Below are 20788 nucleotides of genomic sequence, written 5' to 3'. Positions count from 1 at the left end.
CTGAACGATATTGTGCCATTCTTTATATAACAACCTAGATCAACCAGTAGAAATTAAGAAATTCCAGTAAATTTATTCAAACATTGCTTTTTCAGAGTATACTTACAGATATTCCTACTGTCCTAAGACATGTTTACATTATAAAACAGCTAATAATCATTTCACAGTTGTAGTTGTTCAAAGATGAAAATTTATTTAATGAAAGGAACTTACATAGCAGAAAATCCTTGCATGACATAAGGCATTAGCTATACAAATAACAGCCTCAGGGCACTGTACTGCAGGGTTGCATGTATTGCAGCATGTAAGCACAGAATCAAAAAATAAATAAGTAAAGGAGCCATTGGGCTCTTGGAAGATTATTTTGCTCTGTCATGTCTCCAAGGTGTGCAGCACCATCATCACCCCTTCACTATGTGGGATATATCAGGACTGGGACACATGAAAGACCTCAGAATTTATGCATTAGGAACACAATACAAAGACACCTCAACACACAAAATTAGCTCAAGTCCAACAAAATGTATTACCTTTAACACAGTACTGGCCTTAAAGAGTTCAAGCTTTTTTTTTTTTTTTTTAATAATTATTTTTATTTTTTATTTTGGGTGGAACCATGGTGAACAGATAATTCTGGCAGCAGGATAGCTGCATTGTCATAGTTCAGCATCTGAGATAATAATCCTCAGGGGCCAGGGTATAAGTTTTTATACAATAAGAAGAAAGCTAAATTCCAGAGGTTTCAAAACTGTCTATACAAGTGCTTATCTCAAAAACTTGAACGAAGCTCCAACGAGGATCTACTAAATGTATCTGGGTAGGACAACTTCATTTACACTGAAGGTCAAAAGAGTAAAATATGTGTATCCTGATTAAAAAAAATAAAAAATTCTAAGGTAGAAAACAGCATACATGTTTTCATAGGATTAAGGATCAGGAAAAGAATAGAACAATATAAACAAATAAATAAATTCCTATGCCACTTTGCAGAGGAATCACCAGAGAAGCAATAGAATGAAAAAAAAAAAAAAAATTTAGGCAGAAAAGTAAGAAATTCCTGATGGGGAATAAGGATTCCTATTAGGAAAAGAACTCTTCTCCCTCAAGGAAACGATGGAAATGTTCAAAATGTTTAAAAATACACTTGACAGAACACTATAAAATATACAACAGGGAACAATTATGCATCAGCAGGGAACCGGTCTGAATAATGTATTATAATAGGTCATTTCCATTTCCATTTTCTATGATTCTCCCAAAAATCAACACTTAAATTTGCAGTTATTTGTATAAAGAAAATGCTGGAGAAAACCCAAGGGATGCATATATAAGCAAAAGGAGAGGCTAGAATTACTCCGCAGCAAGCCAAGAGAGAGAAAAGAAAGGCTTGAAAAGTGAAGAGCGGTGAAGACGGCCAGAAATTCTGTCCTCCGCATGATGTGAAAAATTTGTCTGGGGCAGCAAAAGAAAAATGGTGGGACAACCATCACAGATCAACAACCAAGAGTGTAATTTAAAATCTGTAAGACTGAAAAGCTGCGAGACCTTGAATACTTCCACATTGTTTTCCTTTATTATGATTATTATTATTCAAATGAAAAAAAATATATATCTCTGGCTATTTTTGAATCCACCAAATATTCAAAGCCACTTTTAGTCCTGGTAAGTTCCAGATCTTGTCTCCAAGATTCAGAGTTTATGAAGTAACTTCCTAAACTCGATTTGGATTTGCAAGTTTTGATTGCAGTTACCTCCCACTCATTCTCATGTTAATAGGAGATGGCAAAGCCCAAACTTCTGAGGGGGGAAAGGAGAGGATGGAGGCAGGAGAAATTTCACATCTCGAAGATTTTCATTTTTCAAAATGTGTTTTTTGACCCTGTTTGTACCTGAAAGCCAGGGCACCCTGGGGGAACAGCCCAAGGCAGGCGTTAGCAGGGGGACCGGGCTACCGAGCGACTTGGTCCCTCCAGCTGGAACCTCACCCAGGCCGAATGAGATCTCCAACAGGCTTTTATTTCAATGGATGAATCATGGCTTGGTTTGCAGTCAATTTTGCAAGCCAGTACGATGCTGCAATCTTCCCCGCATTTCCAGCTCTGAAGTGGGACGTTTGGTGTTATTTTAAAAATGGTTTCTATTGGAATTTAGTGAACTTAAATGGGAAAACATTTCTGTGAGCGTACTCACAAGTGCTGTGTCAGGAAGTTCCTAAATGAGCATTTGCAGTAACCCAAGGCATGCACTGCACACCCCTAGGCCAGTTCATCTTTACTGGTGGGGGCTGCACACCTTTATGACCCTGGATGCTGATGCACCGGAACATAAACACACTCAGAGGGGAGGGAACAGGTGATACTCCAGCACAAGTCCCTCAATGCTGTGCTAAGAAACAGCTTTAAATCCTCTTTCTGCTTCGGAGGAAGCCCAAGCTGACAGAGAGGCAGTGAATGAGACTTCCTGCCAGATCCAGCCTGTGTTTCTCTCCATTCAGCCTGGGCTTTTTCATTAGATCAGAGGTTACATGTGGTCTTAGCTACTGCATCTGCTCTTCATGGACCCCCTGCCATCAAAGGCGTGGGTGTAAAAAAAAAATAAAATTAAAGGCAAAAAAAGAGAGAGGATAATTTTGGACAGCCTCACAATGGCTATTTTTTTTGCAAATGCTTCACTGGAGGAAGTTGAAGAAATTCCATGCATAACACATATTTATTTGGAAATTTCTCTCCTTTAAAATGGCCAAGCAGCACAACCTCCTCTTTGAAAATAAACAAACAAACAAATAGAAAAAAGATTTTTCAAGAATGCCCAGAGCACAATGCTCAGGAAATGAGGCAATTTTGTATCTGGATTACATTACCTGAAACAAAGCAAATAAAAGTTTAAAAAAATATTTATAAAAGCAGCTTATGAGATTACATTAAAAACAATTGCACCCACTTTTATTTAAGTGGAAATGGCCAACGCTCTGTTAGCAAAAACTAACGGCTAGCAGATGCCATTTTTTTAAAACATAGGATGAGCAATGCATAAAAAGAGTTGTTTTATAGTATCTTTTGGGCTACCTACAAAGGATCTTACAAGTCAACTCAGGGAACAGCTAGTCTTTTTAATGGCATTTATTGAGGGTTTAATATTTATCCCATTAATTTATTTACTTTGATTTGAAGTTCCTATACCTGGCACTAAGTACTATAATCATAATCAAGCTGTGCGAGTACAAAAATAATTTAAAACACAAATGAAGCAGCTTAGCACAACCATAATAAAACAGAGCTAACATTATAACAACCTAGTAACTTTCCTCCTCCTCCAGACTGACTTGCCAGTGGACGTGCTTTGAGAGAAATACTGAGGAAATTGAAAGCACAGCCACTAGTCTTTAGCTCCAAGGCAGGCAAATGCTCCCAGATACAGACCCAGGCCTGCTGGAAATGTGTTACTGTTAACTGATAATTGACATGCTAATAGTACTTAACTTTTAAATATTCTATTTCCTCCAATTTTCTTCTCATGTACTTATTTGTTTCATCTTTCAGTTAGTGAAAAACAACCCCAGACACAGCTAGCAAACAGAGGAACTAATTTTTTTTGGAAGAAGCTCAGTGTTTTAGCCACTGGGTAATACCCTCTCACACATAAAAGAGTGATAGTTTAATGTAAAAATCTTGAATTTTAAGCTCCATTAACTTGAAATCTTTTTTTTTTTTTTTTTTAAAGAAAAACACCTCCCCCCCCCCCCCCCAAACCCTTATCCCAAAATGTGGTTCAAAGTAGTAAATTATCACAAATTTCATTTTGTCAGTTACCTACTGTTACCTATTTTTTTTTTCAGACTTCATGCTGGTGCAGCTTTACAGGATAATTTCCCTATTTTATTCAAAGCTTTATAAAACAGACTTTGATCAAATACCCAAATAGCTATAAGGTCCAGAATATTCTTTGTTGACTTACACTCATGGAAAAGGCAGTAAAGGGATAAAAGCCATAAGTAGGTCTAAACTATTATCAACTCTTCCTTACTCCAAAGCAGTCTTGGACCTACCTTCCATGAAAAAGTAAGATCTTGTTTCGTAATACGATCTTGTACTGCTTCTGCCTTGCAAGATTTGAGAGAATTGTTTTAAAAATGCAGACTCTTTGGTGAAAAGCAGTAAGGAATTATAGCACTGCATTTCGTAAGACCTGAATCCACGGCAGTTGAACTAATAGTAGTGCCTTCAGAATTACACAGCGAAACTGATTCAAAATGATTTTCCAAATGTTTTAGAATAGTCCTAAAATGTTCTTATGTGGCATATATGGTATATTTACATGCACAGGATGATTTGAAATGTCACAGTTTTTATTAGCATATTTTGGATCTAATCTACATAGCTCATATACAGTTAGCTACGTAAGCTTAACCGCATTAGTATAAGTAATGAGAAACCACCCCCACAGGAGGACCAATAAAACTTCATAACAAATGACATATATTTTTTCTTCTGCCCAGAGGAGTCTTGATTTCAGCAGGTTGTGATGAAATTTGCCGTGTTATATCTGTGGCTGTGCTGTTGCCCATCTCCATCCTGTGGTGTCATGCACACAATGTTTTCATCAGGCTTAGTCCCACTGTTAAAATGTTTTTCAAGGGGGAATATCCTCTGTTGGTAACCTAGTTTAAATATATCTTTCATATTTAGCTTGTGTCCTCCTCCCCACTGTATCATAGATAATTGAGAATCAGTTGGCATGCTGACACACAGACACAAGAAGGGAAGGTTTTTAGAGTTTAACTGGAAATATTCTTTAGCAACATTCCCTGTAAATTAAACATCATTTATGCCCTCTTCCCATCTTCCAGTCCTTAACATACAGAGAAAAAAAAGACCACAACAGGACATAGCTATTGTGCAGACGGAGAGAATCTAACTTATTTCTTTCAAATGAACTTTATATCATTCTTCATTTGGATGATACATCTCTTTCAGATAAAACTGTCAGCAAATAGTCACAATGTCATGAAAAACTGGAGTGATTGATGAAATCAACTGCAGCAACATAGAAAATGCAGTGCAATGCTCCTGATGTTGTATTATATGCTATGTAATATATAGTGTGTGTATATAGATATATACACACACATATATATAAAAAATAGTTAATTGCAGTTTTGCCTCAAATATGAGTGCTAGAAATATAAAATAGAAGTTTCCAAAGCTACATGTTACCACAATGGTATGACAACATTAATCTTGAATGATGCAATCACAAGCACAGCAGGTCTTCCTAAACAAGAGGCAATAAAAACTTTATACTGCCTATTTTGTTGTGCAAATTAGCATATGACTTTAAGTGTTTAAGTGTGGATTAGTTTTATTAACTTACTAATACATTAAGGGTGGTGTTTTTAGGCACTAGAACTTTGGCACCCACCTCTCAAACTCTATTAAAAAAAGGCATAATGCTTTGGCAGAAAGCACAGGATCCTGCCTGATACATGAGTTAAGTATTTATTACTGCCCACAAAAGCAGCAGGATGAGACCAGAACTTCTGCGTTCACATTGTGTCTGATTCCCACCTCCACACTGTTTCACCTTTGTCCAACACAAAGATAAAAAGCCAAAGAAAAGGATGAGACCCATGTAGGCCTAATCTCTGGTTCTCCAAGAAGGCCTTTCCAGCTCTCTAGCTGGTGAGCTAGGACCCCTCAGGCTGTATGTTTCTATCATCTTTACCACTTAACACTTCTTGCATTGCTTCTGTGCTCTCTGACCCACCTTCAATTTGTAGGAAGACTTTATTGCTTTATAGCTCCCATAGGTACAAAGGTAGCGAAAGGCTTTGGAAGTTAACAGTAGCAACAGAATGGCGAGAACTTTGCCCAGTTTATATTGGTAATGCAACAGCAGCTCGTACAAGGACACATCTGAGTGTCTCAGACATGAAAATGAAGTAGTGACTTCATGAAGTTGTGATCTTAAACTTACAACTACTCCCACTGCCCTTCAAGCTTTGCTCTGTTAATTGATTTGCTAATTCTTTTCATATTAATTATTACAATGATAATCTTTTATATGGTATTTAACAAATAAAGATGGGAATCTGAAGTAAATCAAACTCATGACACATCTATGTTTCTCTCAAGACAGGATAGCAAAAACAAAGGAAGATGAAAATGGAGGGCTGATAAAAGATGCATTCTCTGCCATGTTTTCTTCTCTCTACTTTAAGTATTTTCTCTCCAGCTGTCTACTCTTCCTCAATGTTTAATCCCATTAAAAGTTCCACAATTGCTCAGATTTCTGGAAGAAGTTAAGATTTATCAAAAATAGCATTTATTAGTCTTTAATGGCATCTATTAGTCCAAACACATGGCTTTAATCCCAATTTTCAAAAGATACAATCTATACAATCTCACTCAGTAGAGATTCAGTATAGCTGCATAAAAAAGATATTATACTTTAAATAACTGGTGTGCTGTATGAAATCTGGCATGAAAAAAACTAGTGATGTTTTTTTATCTACAACTGTCATTCAGTAATCAACTTAAAAAAGAACAAAACAAAACAAAACAAAACACAAAGAAAACCTTCTCTAGGTATTTTTTGATCAAATTCCTGCATCCTCAGGTACACTTTTTGTGTGTGTGTGTGTTGTTTTTTTTTTCATAACAGTTTGTAGAGTAATGATGCATCTCATTAAAACTGAGTACTGGCTGTCAGACAAATTAATTGCAATCATTTGATTTCTCTCTTCATCAGTACACATAAGACAGAAAAATAATTGTTCAGAATTTTCCCACTAAACAGTTATTCTGGTCTTTCTTATTATAAACTCTGCATATTAAATTAAAAGAGAAAAGAAGTAAATTCATTAAAAACCTGTACCCCAGCTGAATGAAAACTTAAAATAAATGACATCATTAGATGCCTTGGAAGATCACTATAATTTTCTTATAGATTATGATCAAAACACCAGGTGCTTCTAAAATGTCTTTCTTTACATTTTATCAGTATTTTAGTTTGGGGAAATTCTGTGATACTCAGCCTTATGAAATGCTTTTTTATGCCTTTTTTTTTTTTTTTTTTTTTTTTTAAAGAAATCTGTTTGTCTTACTACTCTTCTGCAGAAAACACTAAGAAGCTGAAGTCATGGAACAGTCCCTATGACAGTCTGGCGCTGAAAAAGTAATATTGAGGAACATGAAGAAATGTTTGCTGAAAGGTTCGATCTTAATTAATTTCAAACGTTTTTCACACTCGATTGATTTAGCTGTGGTGTGTAATCCTTAAAAAATGAATATTTACCAATTGAATTCTAAAGATGTCCCAGAAGTCCACCAGTTGTTTTCTCTTCCACCACCCCAGTAACTTTCAGAAGTGTGATAATTTTGACATTTATACCCAGGAATGAATGTTAAATGATCTTACCTGTACACTTGTAGTCTGAGGCTACTCCCTTAAGACCGGCATCAAACACTGATATTTCTACCTTCTGCTTTCTGTGGTGGCAGCTGAGGAGCACAGAGGGCTGTGACACAACGAGGTAGAGAAATGGTTGCAGCTCGATGTCACCAGTTCCCCTGCGACCGGGCTGCCGAACAATAGTTATACCCAGGGCTTGTCGAGCAGATGACCTTGTGGAAGCATGCAGACTTTCCAGTGACAAAAGACCTGTTTTTCTTCCAGTAGGTGGGGGAACATTGCTGTTCAAAAGATCATCTGCTGTGACGGAGGAAATGCCTGGCTGACTGGGCTTCTTGGTATCATGGCTGCTACCTGAGCCTGCTTCTGGAAGGTTCAAGGAGCTTTTGCTTATTTTCTCACCATCTTTCTGCTCCTGTGGTGATTTTGGTTTAGGTAGGGCAGTGCATGAGTAAGTCATCAGGGAGATCCGGCTTGCTGTAACAAAAATGTCAAAAGGGATGAAATTGAGGTTCTTCACAATGGAAGACTGGCGGGAGGGACGGGCAATGCGGTGCTGGCTGGTGCCACTGTGCTGCTCGATCTGAACGATTCTGATCTTAACGCTGTCACTGCCAATTCCACTGTCCTGTGCTCCACTGTAACGTGAAGAAGTCTCAACTGTTCCCCCATCAGACACGTCCATTTTTTTCTGCTCTTGTTTGGAAACCTGCAAAGGAAAATATTATATTAGCTTATGATATCCATATCCCAACTGTTTCCATTTCAGTGGCAGCAAACAATCACTATATAAACATGATGTCAAAAAAGAGAATTATAAAAAATATCTGCCAAGTTAACTTTAACAGAGTAATCACTCATGAAAACACAGCAGGTGTCTGTTCCAATGAAATGATGACTCACAACAGATGAAGTGCCAAAACAACATGTGAAGGAAAAAAAATAAAGATTTCTAGGCTTACAATTCATTTTTTTTCTAAATGGTTCCTTATATGCTAAAGATTCTACAAGAAATATAAAGATTAATATGAAACCATATCTCTGTAAAAGAATACATCGTAAATAAAAAGCCTAGTTATAACTATTTTTGAGCATTTTGAAATAGTTTTGAGCACTGATGCTCAAGAAGTCTTCTTTGGCACTAAAATATTTTACTGTGACAACACGAAAGAGATAGCAATATTAATCTACTGCAAAATGACAAAAAGATAAAATAGAAATTGTAAGCTGAAAAGTGTAAATATTATGTTGTAGAATTAGTATTTTTCTTAGAGTTATGGAAATAACAGCTAACTTATGTTAAACACCAAAGTTGAAGGAAACATCACGCAATATCTATAGACTACCCCTGTGATGGAGTCTGAGCTCTTTGCTTACCAAGACTCACCAAGAATAACCTTGGCTGGGTTTCCAACCTTGTAATCCACAGGGTTTCAGGTGAGAAATCATTGCATATAGAAATATTTCAAAAACAAAACACACACCACTGAATAAACACTTAAAATAACTTCTATTGTAAGAAATAAACCAATGAAACAAAACTAATTTGCAGAGCTTACTATCCAGGAACAGGATACACTTGCAAATACCGCTGCTGAAACAAGTAGAAATCCTACAAAGAACTTGAGGACAAGGTGGGGGGCATATACGCAAAAAGATTTGGAAAGAAAAAAAATGCATAAATTCAATAGTAATAATAATAAGTAATGATGATGGAAGACCAACTCTTGTGATTCATGTGGACTTTAGACTCATGCATTACCACAGATAGCTTCCACAGAATTACTAGCACTTCTATCTGTGCTGCCCAGAAGAAATGTTTCTGCTCCGATTAGCAAAAAAGTTACCGTAAGAAATGCCCAACTCTTTCAGATGCATGACCCACCCAGCACAGTATGCCGTTTCTGACAGCGCTAGGAGGAGACCCTATTGAGAGAGACGGGATGCTGGCCACTTACTGCAATTTGTTCCCCTTCTACTCCCTAAGCATCCATAGCTGCTGCATTTGGGATGCCAGTGGGTACATGCCTGTGTAGTCCTTCTAGTGACACTTTCTGGACTTCTTATCATGATTTATCCACTTCCTTTCTGAATACGCTGACACTGTCTGGCCTCCACAAGCTTCTGGGGCAGCAAATTTCAAAATCTGTATTCAGTTTAAACCAATCTCCCGCTAGTTCTATTGCATGACCCCCAATTTTTTGTAGCGTAGGATTTGAACAACTGTTTCATGGTCAGCTTTGTCAGTGCTGTTATGACTTTGTAAACCTTGATCACATACCCCTCAACCTTCTCCTCTCAGGACAGTAGGGTCCCAGCCTTTTGGGTATCTCTTCACAAAGCAGCTGCTCCAGCACCTTTATTTGTTTTAGTTTCCTCTCTCTGACTTATCTAACTCCACTATGCACTTCTTAAACAGTGCACAGGGGAGTTAGATAAAGGAGCACAAATACGAGCACTACAGTTTTATATAGCAGCAAAACAATGCCTTAAGTCTTGCTCTCCATCTCCAAACTGATTATGTCCAGTATTTTGCTTTTTTTTTTTTTTTTTTTTGGCTGCCAGTGTGCACACTGACTCAATGATTTCATTTATTTATTTATTTATTTTTCCAGGGCCTACTTTAACAGTTTCTTTTTGTCTTTTCTACTATAAGGAATCTTTGAAAAGGGAGATATAAACTAGGGTAAAACATACCTTAACTTCCATTTGAAAAATGTAAGCATGAATTAAAAGAACTTACAAAACTTATTAGCAGCTACAGAAATGAAGGGCAGTGATTACTGAATTTCTTCAAACTTTAGTCTTTATACAGCAGTAAATGTAGGTTCTACATTTACTGTCGAAAATAGGTGGTGGTGGGAGTTAAAGAAAAGCTGCTTTTCTAAAGGTTCCTTTTCATTGTGCTTTCTGAAACAAAGGGAGCAAACCCTCCCCCTCTATTTCTTTAAAGGCATGGCCATACTAAAGAAAATATTACAAAGGAAATCCTAAAACAGAACCATTAACTAGCTGAGATTTTCTTTGAAAAGGTTTTTGCCAGCTCTGGTTACAATCTTTTCAGATTCACTCACGTACATATTTTTCAAATAACCAATAAACTTCCTTGTGGCTGATTTCTATGACAGACTCATATCACTGACTTGTAAAAGTGATACCACTTTTCATGTAGCCTCTGTAAAAATAACTGGAAACCATTCTAATGAATTACAACGTTATAAGCCAAGAAACCATGACCTCTCCTGATATCCTAGCAAGGTTAGACTATTTACACCTCAGCCTCTGTGTTTGGTAAACCATAACGTGCTTTCCCCGTGTCTTGTACTGATGGTACTTTCAAAATGGCATAGATGGTTTTATTGTTCATGCATTGAGGGCATGCAAAAGGCAGAAGGGATGGAGCTGTGGAATGCTCTTGCCATTATTTCATGGAAATACTGCCTGAAATGAAGTAGAGGGCATATGCTGTTAAACCCAGAAGTTCTTCGTTACTCCAAAGCCTTCCATTCAGCACTATGAAAAATCTTTTTAGAAACTATAGTTCTGCAGAGAAATATACTTTTATGGCATTACATGGTATTATCTTGTTTTCCTCTATGCAGGAGTAATTTCTACAGATTACTGACATTTAAGTTATACCTGACTTTGCCAGAAGGATTGAAAATAGAACGTCAGCCACTAAATGGTGATATTCCAGAGAGAAAAGCATTGCGTATGTATGACTGAGTGAAGGGAGAAAGCATCCTGCTTCTGTTTTCTGAATGGATCATCTATTCTCACACCTAAATATATTTGACTTAAATCCTAGTTCTTTTCTTCTGCCTTGTTTTAAGCATCTATTAAATGTGTTCCTCTGTGTGAAGCACCTCAAGGAAGGTAGGAAAGTACCTCTACCCCCATCCCCATTCATACTTTAGTTAGTTTCTCTGACTACTCTCAGTATACTGCAAGGGTGCTAATTGGTCCCAACTGCTGAGTTTCCTGTTCTGTGGACATTCAACTAAAAGAATTACTGGGACCCCCAAATCAATTCACACAGGTCACTGAACAGCAGTCAGATGGTAACTTCTGCTCAGTACAAAGTAGCATGCAATACGAACCAGTGCCCAAAAGGTAAAAAGCACCATATCCTATTGCAATTTTCCATGCCACCCAGCCCAACAATTAAACTTTGACTTATGCATTCTCTTACCACACATATTATAAAGGTTGGAACGAGTGAGGGATGATTTGCTAGACAGCTTTTTAATAATATGACTCTGTACAAAATAAAGGTGCAGAAGTACCACTGGAACTTTTTGCATCAATTTCTGCTCGGTAAGCATTGAGCCTTCTCCCAGGTTTCACAGTAAACCTGAAAGTATGCCTAATAATAAACCTGGGCATCATTTAGGTATGGGATTGGAGATGAGAGGGAATGACTCTCAGGATAACTCCTCCAAAAAGATTTTTTGCTTTATTATGGAATAAATGGGCCAATACTTTAAAGATGTCAAGAACAGCAATATCAGCTTGCTGTTAGCAAATGTAATGGTAACATTTATCATTGGGCTGTATTATATCAATTCTCTTACTCTTTACATAACCCATTTAAAATGAACAATAAAAGTTTTCTTTAATTAGCTACTGGTGTGCATTAACATGATCATGATTAAACCATAAAAACCAACTGTACATTACTCTGGTCCCCTATCCCATGTGTTTTAAATTATTTTAGTTGAAAATGTACTTTGAGTCCCTTTTAAAAGTTCGACCTTCTGCTTTCAGAGAATTAAATGCATATTACTGTAGTGGAGAAGATAATGTTTCAGACCTCCAGGCATATATTAAACACACTGGCAGCACATTAGACAAAATGCTTTACTTATTAGATACTTCCTATTCTAAACAGTGTCATCAAAGGCTAAAAACAAAATCCATATAAAAGCTGCACAATGCTTCCACACAGAACCTGTGCCAAAATCCCTGTACTTTCCAACTAATGAGGAAAGGATGTGTACTCTTAACATATGAATGTAAGATTTTCCAAGCATTCACTTTAGGAAACAGGACTATTGATTCCACATGGCTTATGTTAAATGAAACTGTATTGGTAAAATAACCTTTAAGATATTTGGCATGATAACTGTAATTAAACAGTATTCAAAGGAGTAAAACAAAAGGGAATTTGGTTCCACAATGGCTAATTAAAATAAAATGAAAAAACACAGCATGTCATCTATCAAGATAAATTGTTATTGTTTAAGAACTATTTAAATACTGTTAAAATATACTTTTAGATAAAATCTGAAAGGACTGGAAAAATATTTGTGGCTTAAAAATGGATAGTTTGGCGAAGAAAAAAGTATAGGACGCTGAAATTTTATGCTGAGATAATAGCTTTAAAGCTTTGAGCATAACCAGATGGTACTTAAATCAGAGGAATTCTACAGTTTCACTGTCAGAATGAGTTGCAATATGGAAAGGTTTTCAATAGCTAGAAAAAACATGTCAAGATGATAGTTTACTTAGATCACTTCAGTGCATTTTCTCGTCTTTTCACAGTTATATATCCTATCAATACTAGACACCATAGGAAAGGTGTTGAAAGCTACACTAGTAGCTAGGGAACTGCGGCTAATTCTTCCTTTTCATGTGTTGAGATAGGTAACTTTACTAGCTTAACCCCTTGAGTTCAATAGGGCATATGACATATATATCTATCTAGTGAGAGAGTGTGGAAATAGCATGTCCTGCAGAACACACACTGAGAAGCACATCTTAAAATCTATGGTAAATAAACAGATTTGCTTAGCAAAATTGGTGAGCAGTCCCATTAGGTTAGTGCAACCATGGCCAGGCAATCCTTATTTATTTTCTATTTCTGATGAAAGTCTTCAGATAGCAGAGACATGTCTTGAAAGTTTCAATCCATGAAGAGAGGCAGCAAAATTATCAAGGTAAACACACAAACTAATATTTTAGACCAATAATTAACACATTTTCCAAATCAGAGAATGGTGTTTTACAATTGATGTTTTTCATTATATTTTCATTTTCGTAATCTTTCTGGAGTTTTCAACAATAACAAATGTAAACACATGCAGTTTCACTGTAAACCTTTCTACCAGTTTTATTTTCTTTTACTGGTACTTTATTGCACTTTACAGACTAATTCTCTAATTAATGGATCAAACGTAAGCAATATAATCTTTGGAAGTGCAACTGCTCTAGATCAAAACCATCTACATCTGCATAATTTTTCCAGCTACTCATATTAATTATGGTTATATAATGGCAGTATTGAAGTAAAATTTCCAGCCTTCAGCATAGCCATTCCTTAACTCTGATCAAAAACCTTCAGCCAATCGTGAGATCATTCTTCACATTACATAAATTATGGAAAGAGTCACAAGTGTGAAACCACAGAATCAAAGTGCCAATCACATCTGGTACATCACTGTGACATATGACCTAGTTTTATTTCTCTTGCTAAAAAGTAGTAGTATTTTCATGGAAATAAAAATCCTGCCTAAGCTACAAAAAAATGACCATTCCTATTTTATTTTATTTTATTTTATTTTATTTTATTTTATTTTATTTTATTTTATTTTATATCTTATTTTCCTGTTGTGGTTAAACTGGAATTATGAAGAAAACACTGTGTATTTTCCTTCTGGATTTATTCTACATTCTTCATATACTTCATCAAAGATTCTCCAACAGCATATGAATGTATTTGATGTACCGTTGTTTTCTATAGATCTATTTTTATTTTCTTTGCTAACTTGTTTACCACTTTGTTCTACTGAACAATTCTGTTTTGATTTGAATATGAATTATACGAATGACAATAATTCTGACCACTATCAAAGTTAGTTTTTAAACTGACATATTAATCTCACATGGAAAATATAATGAAACACACACATAAAAACATTTTGGACTACTAAATTACTTTTTCTGGTCTAATAAAGTTGCTCTTAAGTTTTAAATTAAAACTTCAGTCCTGCAGTTTAATATAGACAACTTGCTTGTACTTGTATCAATGTAACAATGCAGAAAGTTCTGAATCCAAAACACTCCTACAAAAAGGGAACTACTAAATGAAGTCAAAATGATGCAACAAAAATATCAGAAATTTTAAAAATAGTTTATTTCGTATAAAAGTCAATTTATTTTTTTCACTAAATAATTTTCTTTTTAATCAGAATTTGCTGTAAAATAAATGATGTGAATTTTAAGTGTAATGCTGTTTATGGTCTCACAGGCCTGCAGAACTCTTCCTGACAGGAATTTTCAATTTTAGTTTTCATAATACTGCACGAATTATGTGAAAGATGTGATGGCTAGGAACAATACAACACAGCTTCACAGCTTGTGTAATGCTTTTCCAGCTCTTCAAAACTAAAGTAAGAGGCTACATTCTGTTAAACACTGATCCAAATATTCATAAATCAAAGCTGTGCTAAATGTTCCAATTTTAACATGGTTATATGCAAATGCTAAATCCTTCCTAACTCCAACAGAATTAAATTTTTAATCTTAATACAAACAGTATGCTTATTATGCTATACTATTAAAGGCCAGGAAGAAGTTTTGTTCAATTTTGTGTTCAATTGTTTTTTTTTTTTCTTTTATTTTTTTTGAAGGCACATTTTCAAATTGAAAAGACCAGGCTGAAATCTGCCAGAATTCTTTGTCAAACAGTAATCTTTCCTTAACATTTCTACTAAAAGTATTACTTTCTGTGTTATTTTTGAAAATTTAGTTTCATAATTTTTAAGTTCATATTTTTGCCTTTACATGAAAAGCATCTGGATTACAATGAATATATTTACTTTACAAACGATTAGTGTTTGCTTATTTTTGCACATTCTTTTTTTGTTAAGGCCAAGAAACAATATTTTTCATGGGAGTCTGCTTGTATACCTCACTCCGACAAGTTTTAAAAAAAACAGTTGAAATGTCAGCTTGATTTTGCATGACATTCTCTACCATTTCAGTATTAAGATTTCAATATAAGGCTGTAATTGCACCAGTCAGAGTTTTAGACCACATTTTTACGTAGAAAGATCACAGAACTAAATTGTGGTTTAACATTGATCTAATCTTGTAGAAAGAACTTTGCTTCATCAACCTAACTGAAAATGTCACAAGGTTGAATTAACTCACATTCACTGGTGTGCCTAAGTACATTGTAATAACAACAACATAACAACCAAGCCTGTGGTGGGATCGTTTTAAGTGGTGTTGCCACTGACCAGTCCTGGGAAATCACAGTGTGACTGAGTGGGATTAGGTGCAAAAAATCCTGGGTCCTACACACTGATGTTTTCTTGACCAGGTGTTCTATCATGGGTCAAAAACTTTCCTATGTGATGAGGATGTATAAAGTAAGAACTCAATGAACAAGTTTTAAATTCAAGAATTTAAATCATTTTCGAATTCTAAGTATGGGAATATCTGATGATTCAGTGTTAGGACATCCGGAGATGAGAAGTATAACAAAGTTATTTACTCCCACTGGAGTAAATTGGAATATTCTGCCATTAACTACTATTCAATGTTCGAATGAAAAGATGTAGGACTAGATGCCAAATACCATAGCAGTGATTCAAAGCAGGATTCAACAAAACCTCAGGATGCTAATTTAAGCATTGTTTTCTAGGATAGAATGAATGAGTGTACGAACAATGAAATTAGTCATTACTGTAACACAGTAAAGTAACTTAGTTGGCTATCATAACATAGATTCTACCTGTAGACCCTTAATCAAATAAGCATACAGCTAAACAAACTATCCCCCAAATCATATGCTATATTTTTTTTCTTCAGATATATTAGAGCCTCTATATGTTTTGAACATCCTACAGACAATTAAAATAACTAAAATCATAGAAGATTAGAAGACGTTATGTACAAACGTTGCCCAAGTCAACAAACTTCCTTCCACATTATTTCCAGTAATGTCAGACTGAGTCAGCCTACATGCCACAAGCTGAAAAATCCACAGTACAGCAATCTCCAGTGAGAAATATCCAACTGTTGGCACACAATTGCTCACTGAAACGTATGCTGGGATGTTGAGTGCCTAAGGTTTTAAAGCTTCCAGATGTCTGGAAAATTATCTTTTTTTCCCTTAATGTTTTTTTTTTTTTTTTTTTTTTTTAAGGTTGTTACATCTCACATGTATCAAGCCAGATACACTTGTACCTAGCCCAATGTTTGACTAAATCATGTTTCAATTTGTGTAGAGTACCTTACAAAAAGACTTCATGGGGAAGTAAAGCACATGAAGTGCCATATGAACTGAAGACCAGGAAACTGAGAGTTCCGGAATACAGTTAATTTGATCTAGGCCATCAAAAAATATTCTCATTTTTAGCAAGCTTTTTGTCATGGCCTCCGTGTACAATGCCATGAAAGACTGATTTTATGTCTCCTCATTTGTGCTTAGTATGGCTGTATAACACAGCCGGTTCTGGGTCTTGAAGCACCCAAAATAATCCCAGAAAAAAAAAATCCAGGGAAAAAAAAGGTATTTGTTTTTGGTATGTTATATTCTGGGCACTGGCTCATTGTATTTTATCTCAAGAGAAGGATCAATTGTGGCAGTCCAGTTTGGAATCACTCAATTAGCCTCAAAATTACACCCTAAGTGGTGCCCTCTGAACTTAAAAATAATTAAAAAATACCAAACAATTGTAGTATTGGAGCAGGAATGAGACGTGAGAAACACAACCCTTATAAGCCCACTTCAGGAGAGGTAAATACACAGAACTACACCTTCAGGTTTTTCTGACTGATTGAGTCTGGCAGTCTTCCAAGTGCCCTCATCTCCTCAGTGCTAGGAAGCTGGCTTCAAAGTGCCCAGAGCTCAAATTATGCTGAGATTTGACTATATACCTTACAGGAAAATCAACTGAGAATTATTACTAAAGACATCCTGCAGTAGTCTGCCATTTTCAAAGCTTCTAACTGCAGTGCTAAGATTTCATTGGAATCATCTAACAGTGGGCTGGTGATGACATGAAAGAAAAGAAATGGGCCACAGTACACATACGAGTTTTGTTCTCTCACTGAAAAACACTTTTGGCCTTTATCTACTTCTATATGGTATTATTACGGCATATTATATAGATAGATATAAAAAGACTTGAGATTATTACTCAACATTATTTATATACACTGTTTTTTTCATAAAAAGAATTTTTCTAATTTTGGTCCATAAAGTTTCTGTTCCTTCACTAAGAACTGCTGTTTTCTTCTTTTTCCTAGTTATGGAAGTTTATTTAAATACTTTCTTAAATACGATTCCAAGTATTATTGCTCAGTTATGCAACTGCTGCAGTGGCCATGTAGAAAATATGCACTGCTGTAAATGCATACAACATAAAACCAATATGACCATGATCCATACTATCAAAATATTTGTGAGGTGCTGCCTTAAAGCTAGCGTTCCAAATAGCCTCCAACTCTTCCACTGTATCTTCCATTATGCAAGGTACACCTTTTCAAAGACAATTTTTAAGCTGTTGGTTTTCATGTCTATTACTGAAAGAGTAACCTTTGAAAAGCAAGCAAGCAAGCTCTGGATGGTTCATTTTCAGGAATCTCCAAACAGCTTGCACAAAAAAATGGACAAAACTGCGTTATTTATTGAATACATGGTAAAAAATGACTTTTATGAATGTAATTTAAAATGTTCATCCTTTATTGTACCGCTATAGAATATTTTATCAAAAGCAGTCGTGGAGGAGGTATCTTAACATTTACTGTTTGTCTCTAAAGCCTTTTTAAGATACTAAACCTACAGTATATGCAGCGGTATGACACAGCTATGAACTCCTTTTACTCAAATCTTTCATCTCCAGCAAAATAAAAGTTAAGGAGAAGCATAAAAATGAACGGAACAAAAAAAGACAACACACAACACATAAGAGATCAATGTTCTGCTTGAGTTACTTCATAAACACTAACAAGCTTTAAATGCTTACAGAGATAAGCATTATTATGTACTGATATTTAAATTATATATACAAATATATATATTACAAAATGTATAGCTTTTATTTTAAAATTGGTTTTCAATTTTACAGTACCTACTGGAAAATTCTCTACCAGACTGCAGCACGTAAGTACCTGGGGAACCTACTACTGTAACTAATCATATTTCTTTGCTTGCTGAAAAATACAAGCAGAATACAGAGAGGATGTGCAATTTATAAAAGCTAAATTTCTGACATATATTATTTTGTTAGCTGGTCCAAACTGATCTTTGGCATAAATCCCCATGCTATGCATCGGGGCTTCATCATGGACAAGCTTGGACAAATAGAGAGGCATTCAGCTCAAACCAGCCTATTGAGAAACTACTTTGTATGAACATCAACAGATTAGCAAAAATGTTATTTGTGATTCCGAATAATTTTTCCTCTCTTCTCTCCATGTTTTGGAAGTCTAAGAATCACCAAAAGTGATTGACCTTTATCAGCAGAATTTTGGAAACCAAATTGCATGTTCCAGTGAGAAACCAAAGAAAAGATACAACTTACTGCAAGATCACTGGTGAACTAGTCCAGACAAATACTTAACTACACCTAGAGCTACGTGAAGACACCTGACTTGCTGAAGTACTACATTAATTCACTGCTCTTCAGATGAGTTTGATGAAATCCATACTCAGTAAAGCCAATAGATTTTTAGAATCATAGAATCCTCTAGGTTGAAAAAGGCCTTCAAGATCACCAAGAGCAACCACAAACTTGACCTTCCCATCACTAAACCCTGTCCCTCAGTGCCACGTCCACACATCTCTTCAATACCTCCAGGGATGGGGACTCCACCACTTCCCTGTGCAGCCCATTCCAATGCTTTACCACCTTCTCCGTGAAGAAATTCTTCCAATATCCTACCTAAAACGCCCCTAATGCAACTTTAGACATTCCCCTCACATCCTATCACTTGCCACCTGAGAAAAGAGACTGACACCCTCCTCACTATATCCTCCTTTTGAGTAGTTGTATGGAGTGATGAGGTCTCCCCTCAGCCTGCTTTTCTCCAGACTCAAGAATCCCAGTTCCCTCAGCTTCTCCTCATGAGTCTTGTTTGCTAGTCCCTTCACCAGCTTCATTGCTTTTTTCTACACATGCTCAAGCAACTCAATGTCCTTCTTGTAGTGAGAGGCCCAAAACTGAACACAATATTCGAGGTGTGGTCTGATCAGTGCTATGTACAAGGGGTCAATCACTTCTCAAGTTCCACTGACCACACTATTTCTCATACAAGCTAAGATGCCATTGGCTTTCTTGTCCACCTGGGCACACTGTTGGCTCATGTTTAGCTGGCTGTCAACCAGTACTCCCACATCCTTCTTTGCTAATCAAGTTTAGTTTTCCACATTATCTGTTTTACCCACACTCACAATAATTTGAAATAGTTGTCACTGTTCATTTCCGAGAATACTCTACCAAGTCATTATTACTCCTATACTTTGATGGAGAGAGCTAAAATTAATGGAGATGTTAGGAGAAGTTCAGAATGAAGCTTTCAGTCGTGATCCGTGCAATGAGTCACGGGTAGTTCGGGAAGAAGGTACGGTGTCAATTAAACAACATGAGTCGGAAATGCTGGCTAGAAACATTTGCTAAAGAAAAAAAATTCTAACATTGAAGATTATTACGCAAAAATATTAATTAGCATAGCAGAAACACCAGAGCTACATACTATGGCTTTACATTGTTCCCTCTGAATAGGTACTTGTAGTCACTTATCTGCAGAAAAAAGTTCAGGACTATTTGAAGTGGCTGCAAACCTGAATTTGATTCAGTAGATGTTATTAGTATCACATGCATGACTCATATCAGTCTATCACAATTATAATCTATGATTTCACTGTTTGATACAGCAACTGGTGACTTGATCAGCTGCAAAAATGTACAAATGGAAATATTTTCCTGGTTTTTAATCTTCTCCATACTCACCAAAACCACTCTGCAATGCAAGTTAGTGAGACAACTACCTCTACTATCTAAATGAGAACACAAATAATACTGGATTTCATCATACTAATCAAAGCCATGGGACCTATACATGTGGGCCTCGTCACATTTTCCATTGTGCATGCGTGCACATCTACAAGCATGCATACATTCTTTTGAATATTCGTTATGTGTTTTGTCTTCCTATCTACAAAATGGACCCTTTCTTTTAAGATTTTTTATTTTAGAGTGAGGTTACTTTAGTCTCTCGCCTATTATTTACTTTGTTGAAAAAAAAATATTTCTGCATTGAAGAGTCTTAGTAGCAAAGTAAATTTAAAGGCATTTTCCCAATATATGAATTGCACCCAAGTTTCTAATAGAATGAAAACATTTGCTTATAGGAAGTATCAAAA

At 35.9% G+C, this 20788-nt stretch overlaps 1 protein-coding gene across 2 annotated transcripts in view; it reads right to left on the bottom strand.

The window, feature by feature from the left end:
- VPS13B (vacuolar protein sorting 13 homolog B) overlaps positions 1-20788 on the bottom strand; it is a 459183-nt gene that overhangs the window by 113826 nt on the left and 324569 nt on the right. For both annotated transcript variants that reach the window (XM_084281966.1, XM_084281967.1), the window contains exon 34: positions 7417-8119. In XM_084281966.1, the coding sequence (XP_084138092.1) occupies positions 7417-8119 (703 nt within the window). The remainder of the gene's footprint in view (positions 1-7416; positions 8120-20788) is intronic.

This window comes from Netta rufina, assembly GCF_964035555.1.
Source record: "Netta rufina genome assembly, chromosome: 2".
NCBI classification, from domain to species: Eukaryota; Metazoa; Chordata; class Aves; order Anseriformes; family Anatidae; genus Netta; species Netta rufina.
This window is presented reverse-complemented; position numbering and strand designations above follow the sequence as displayed.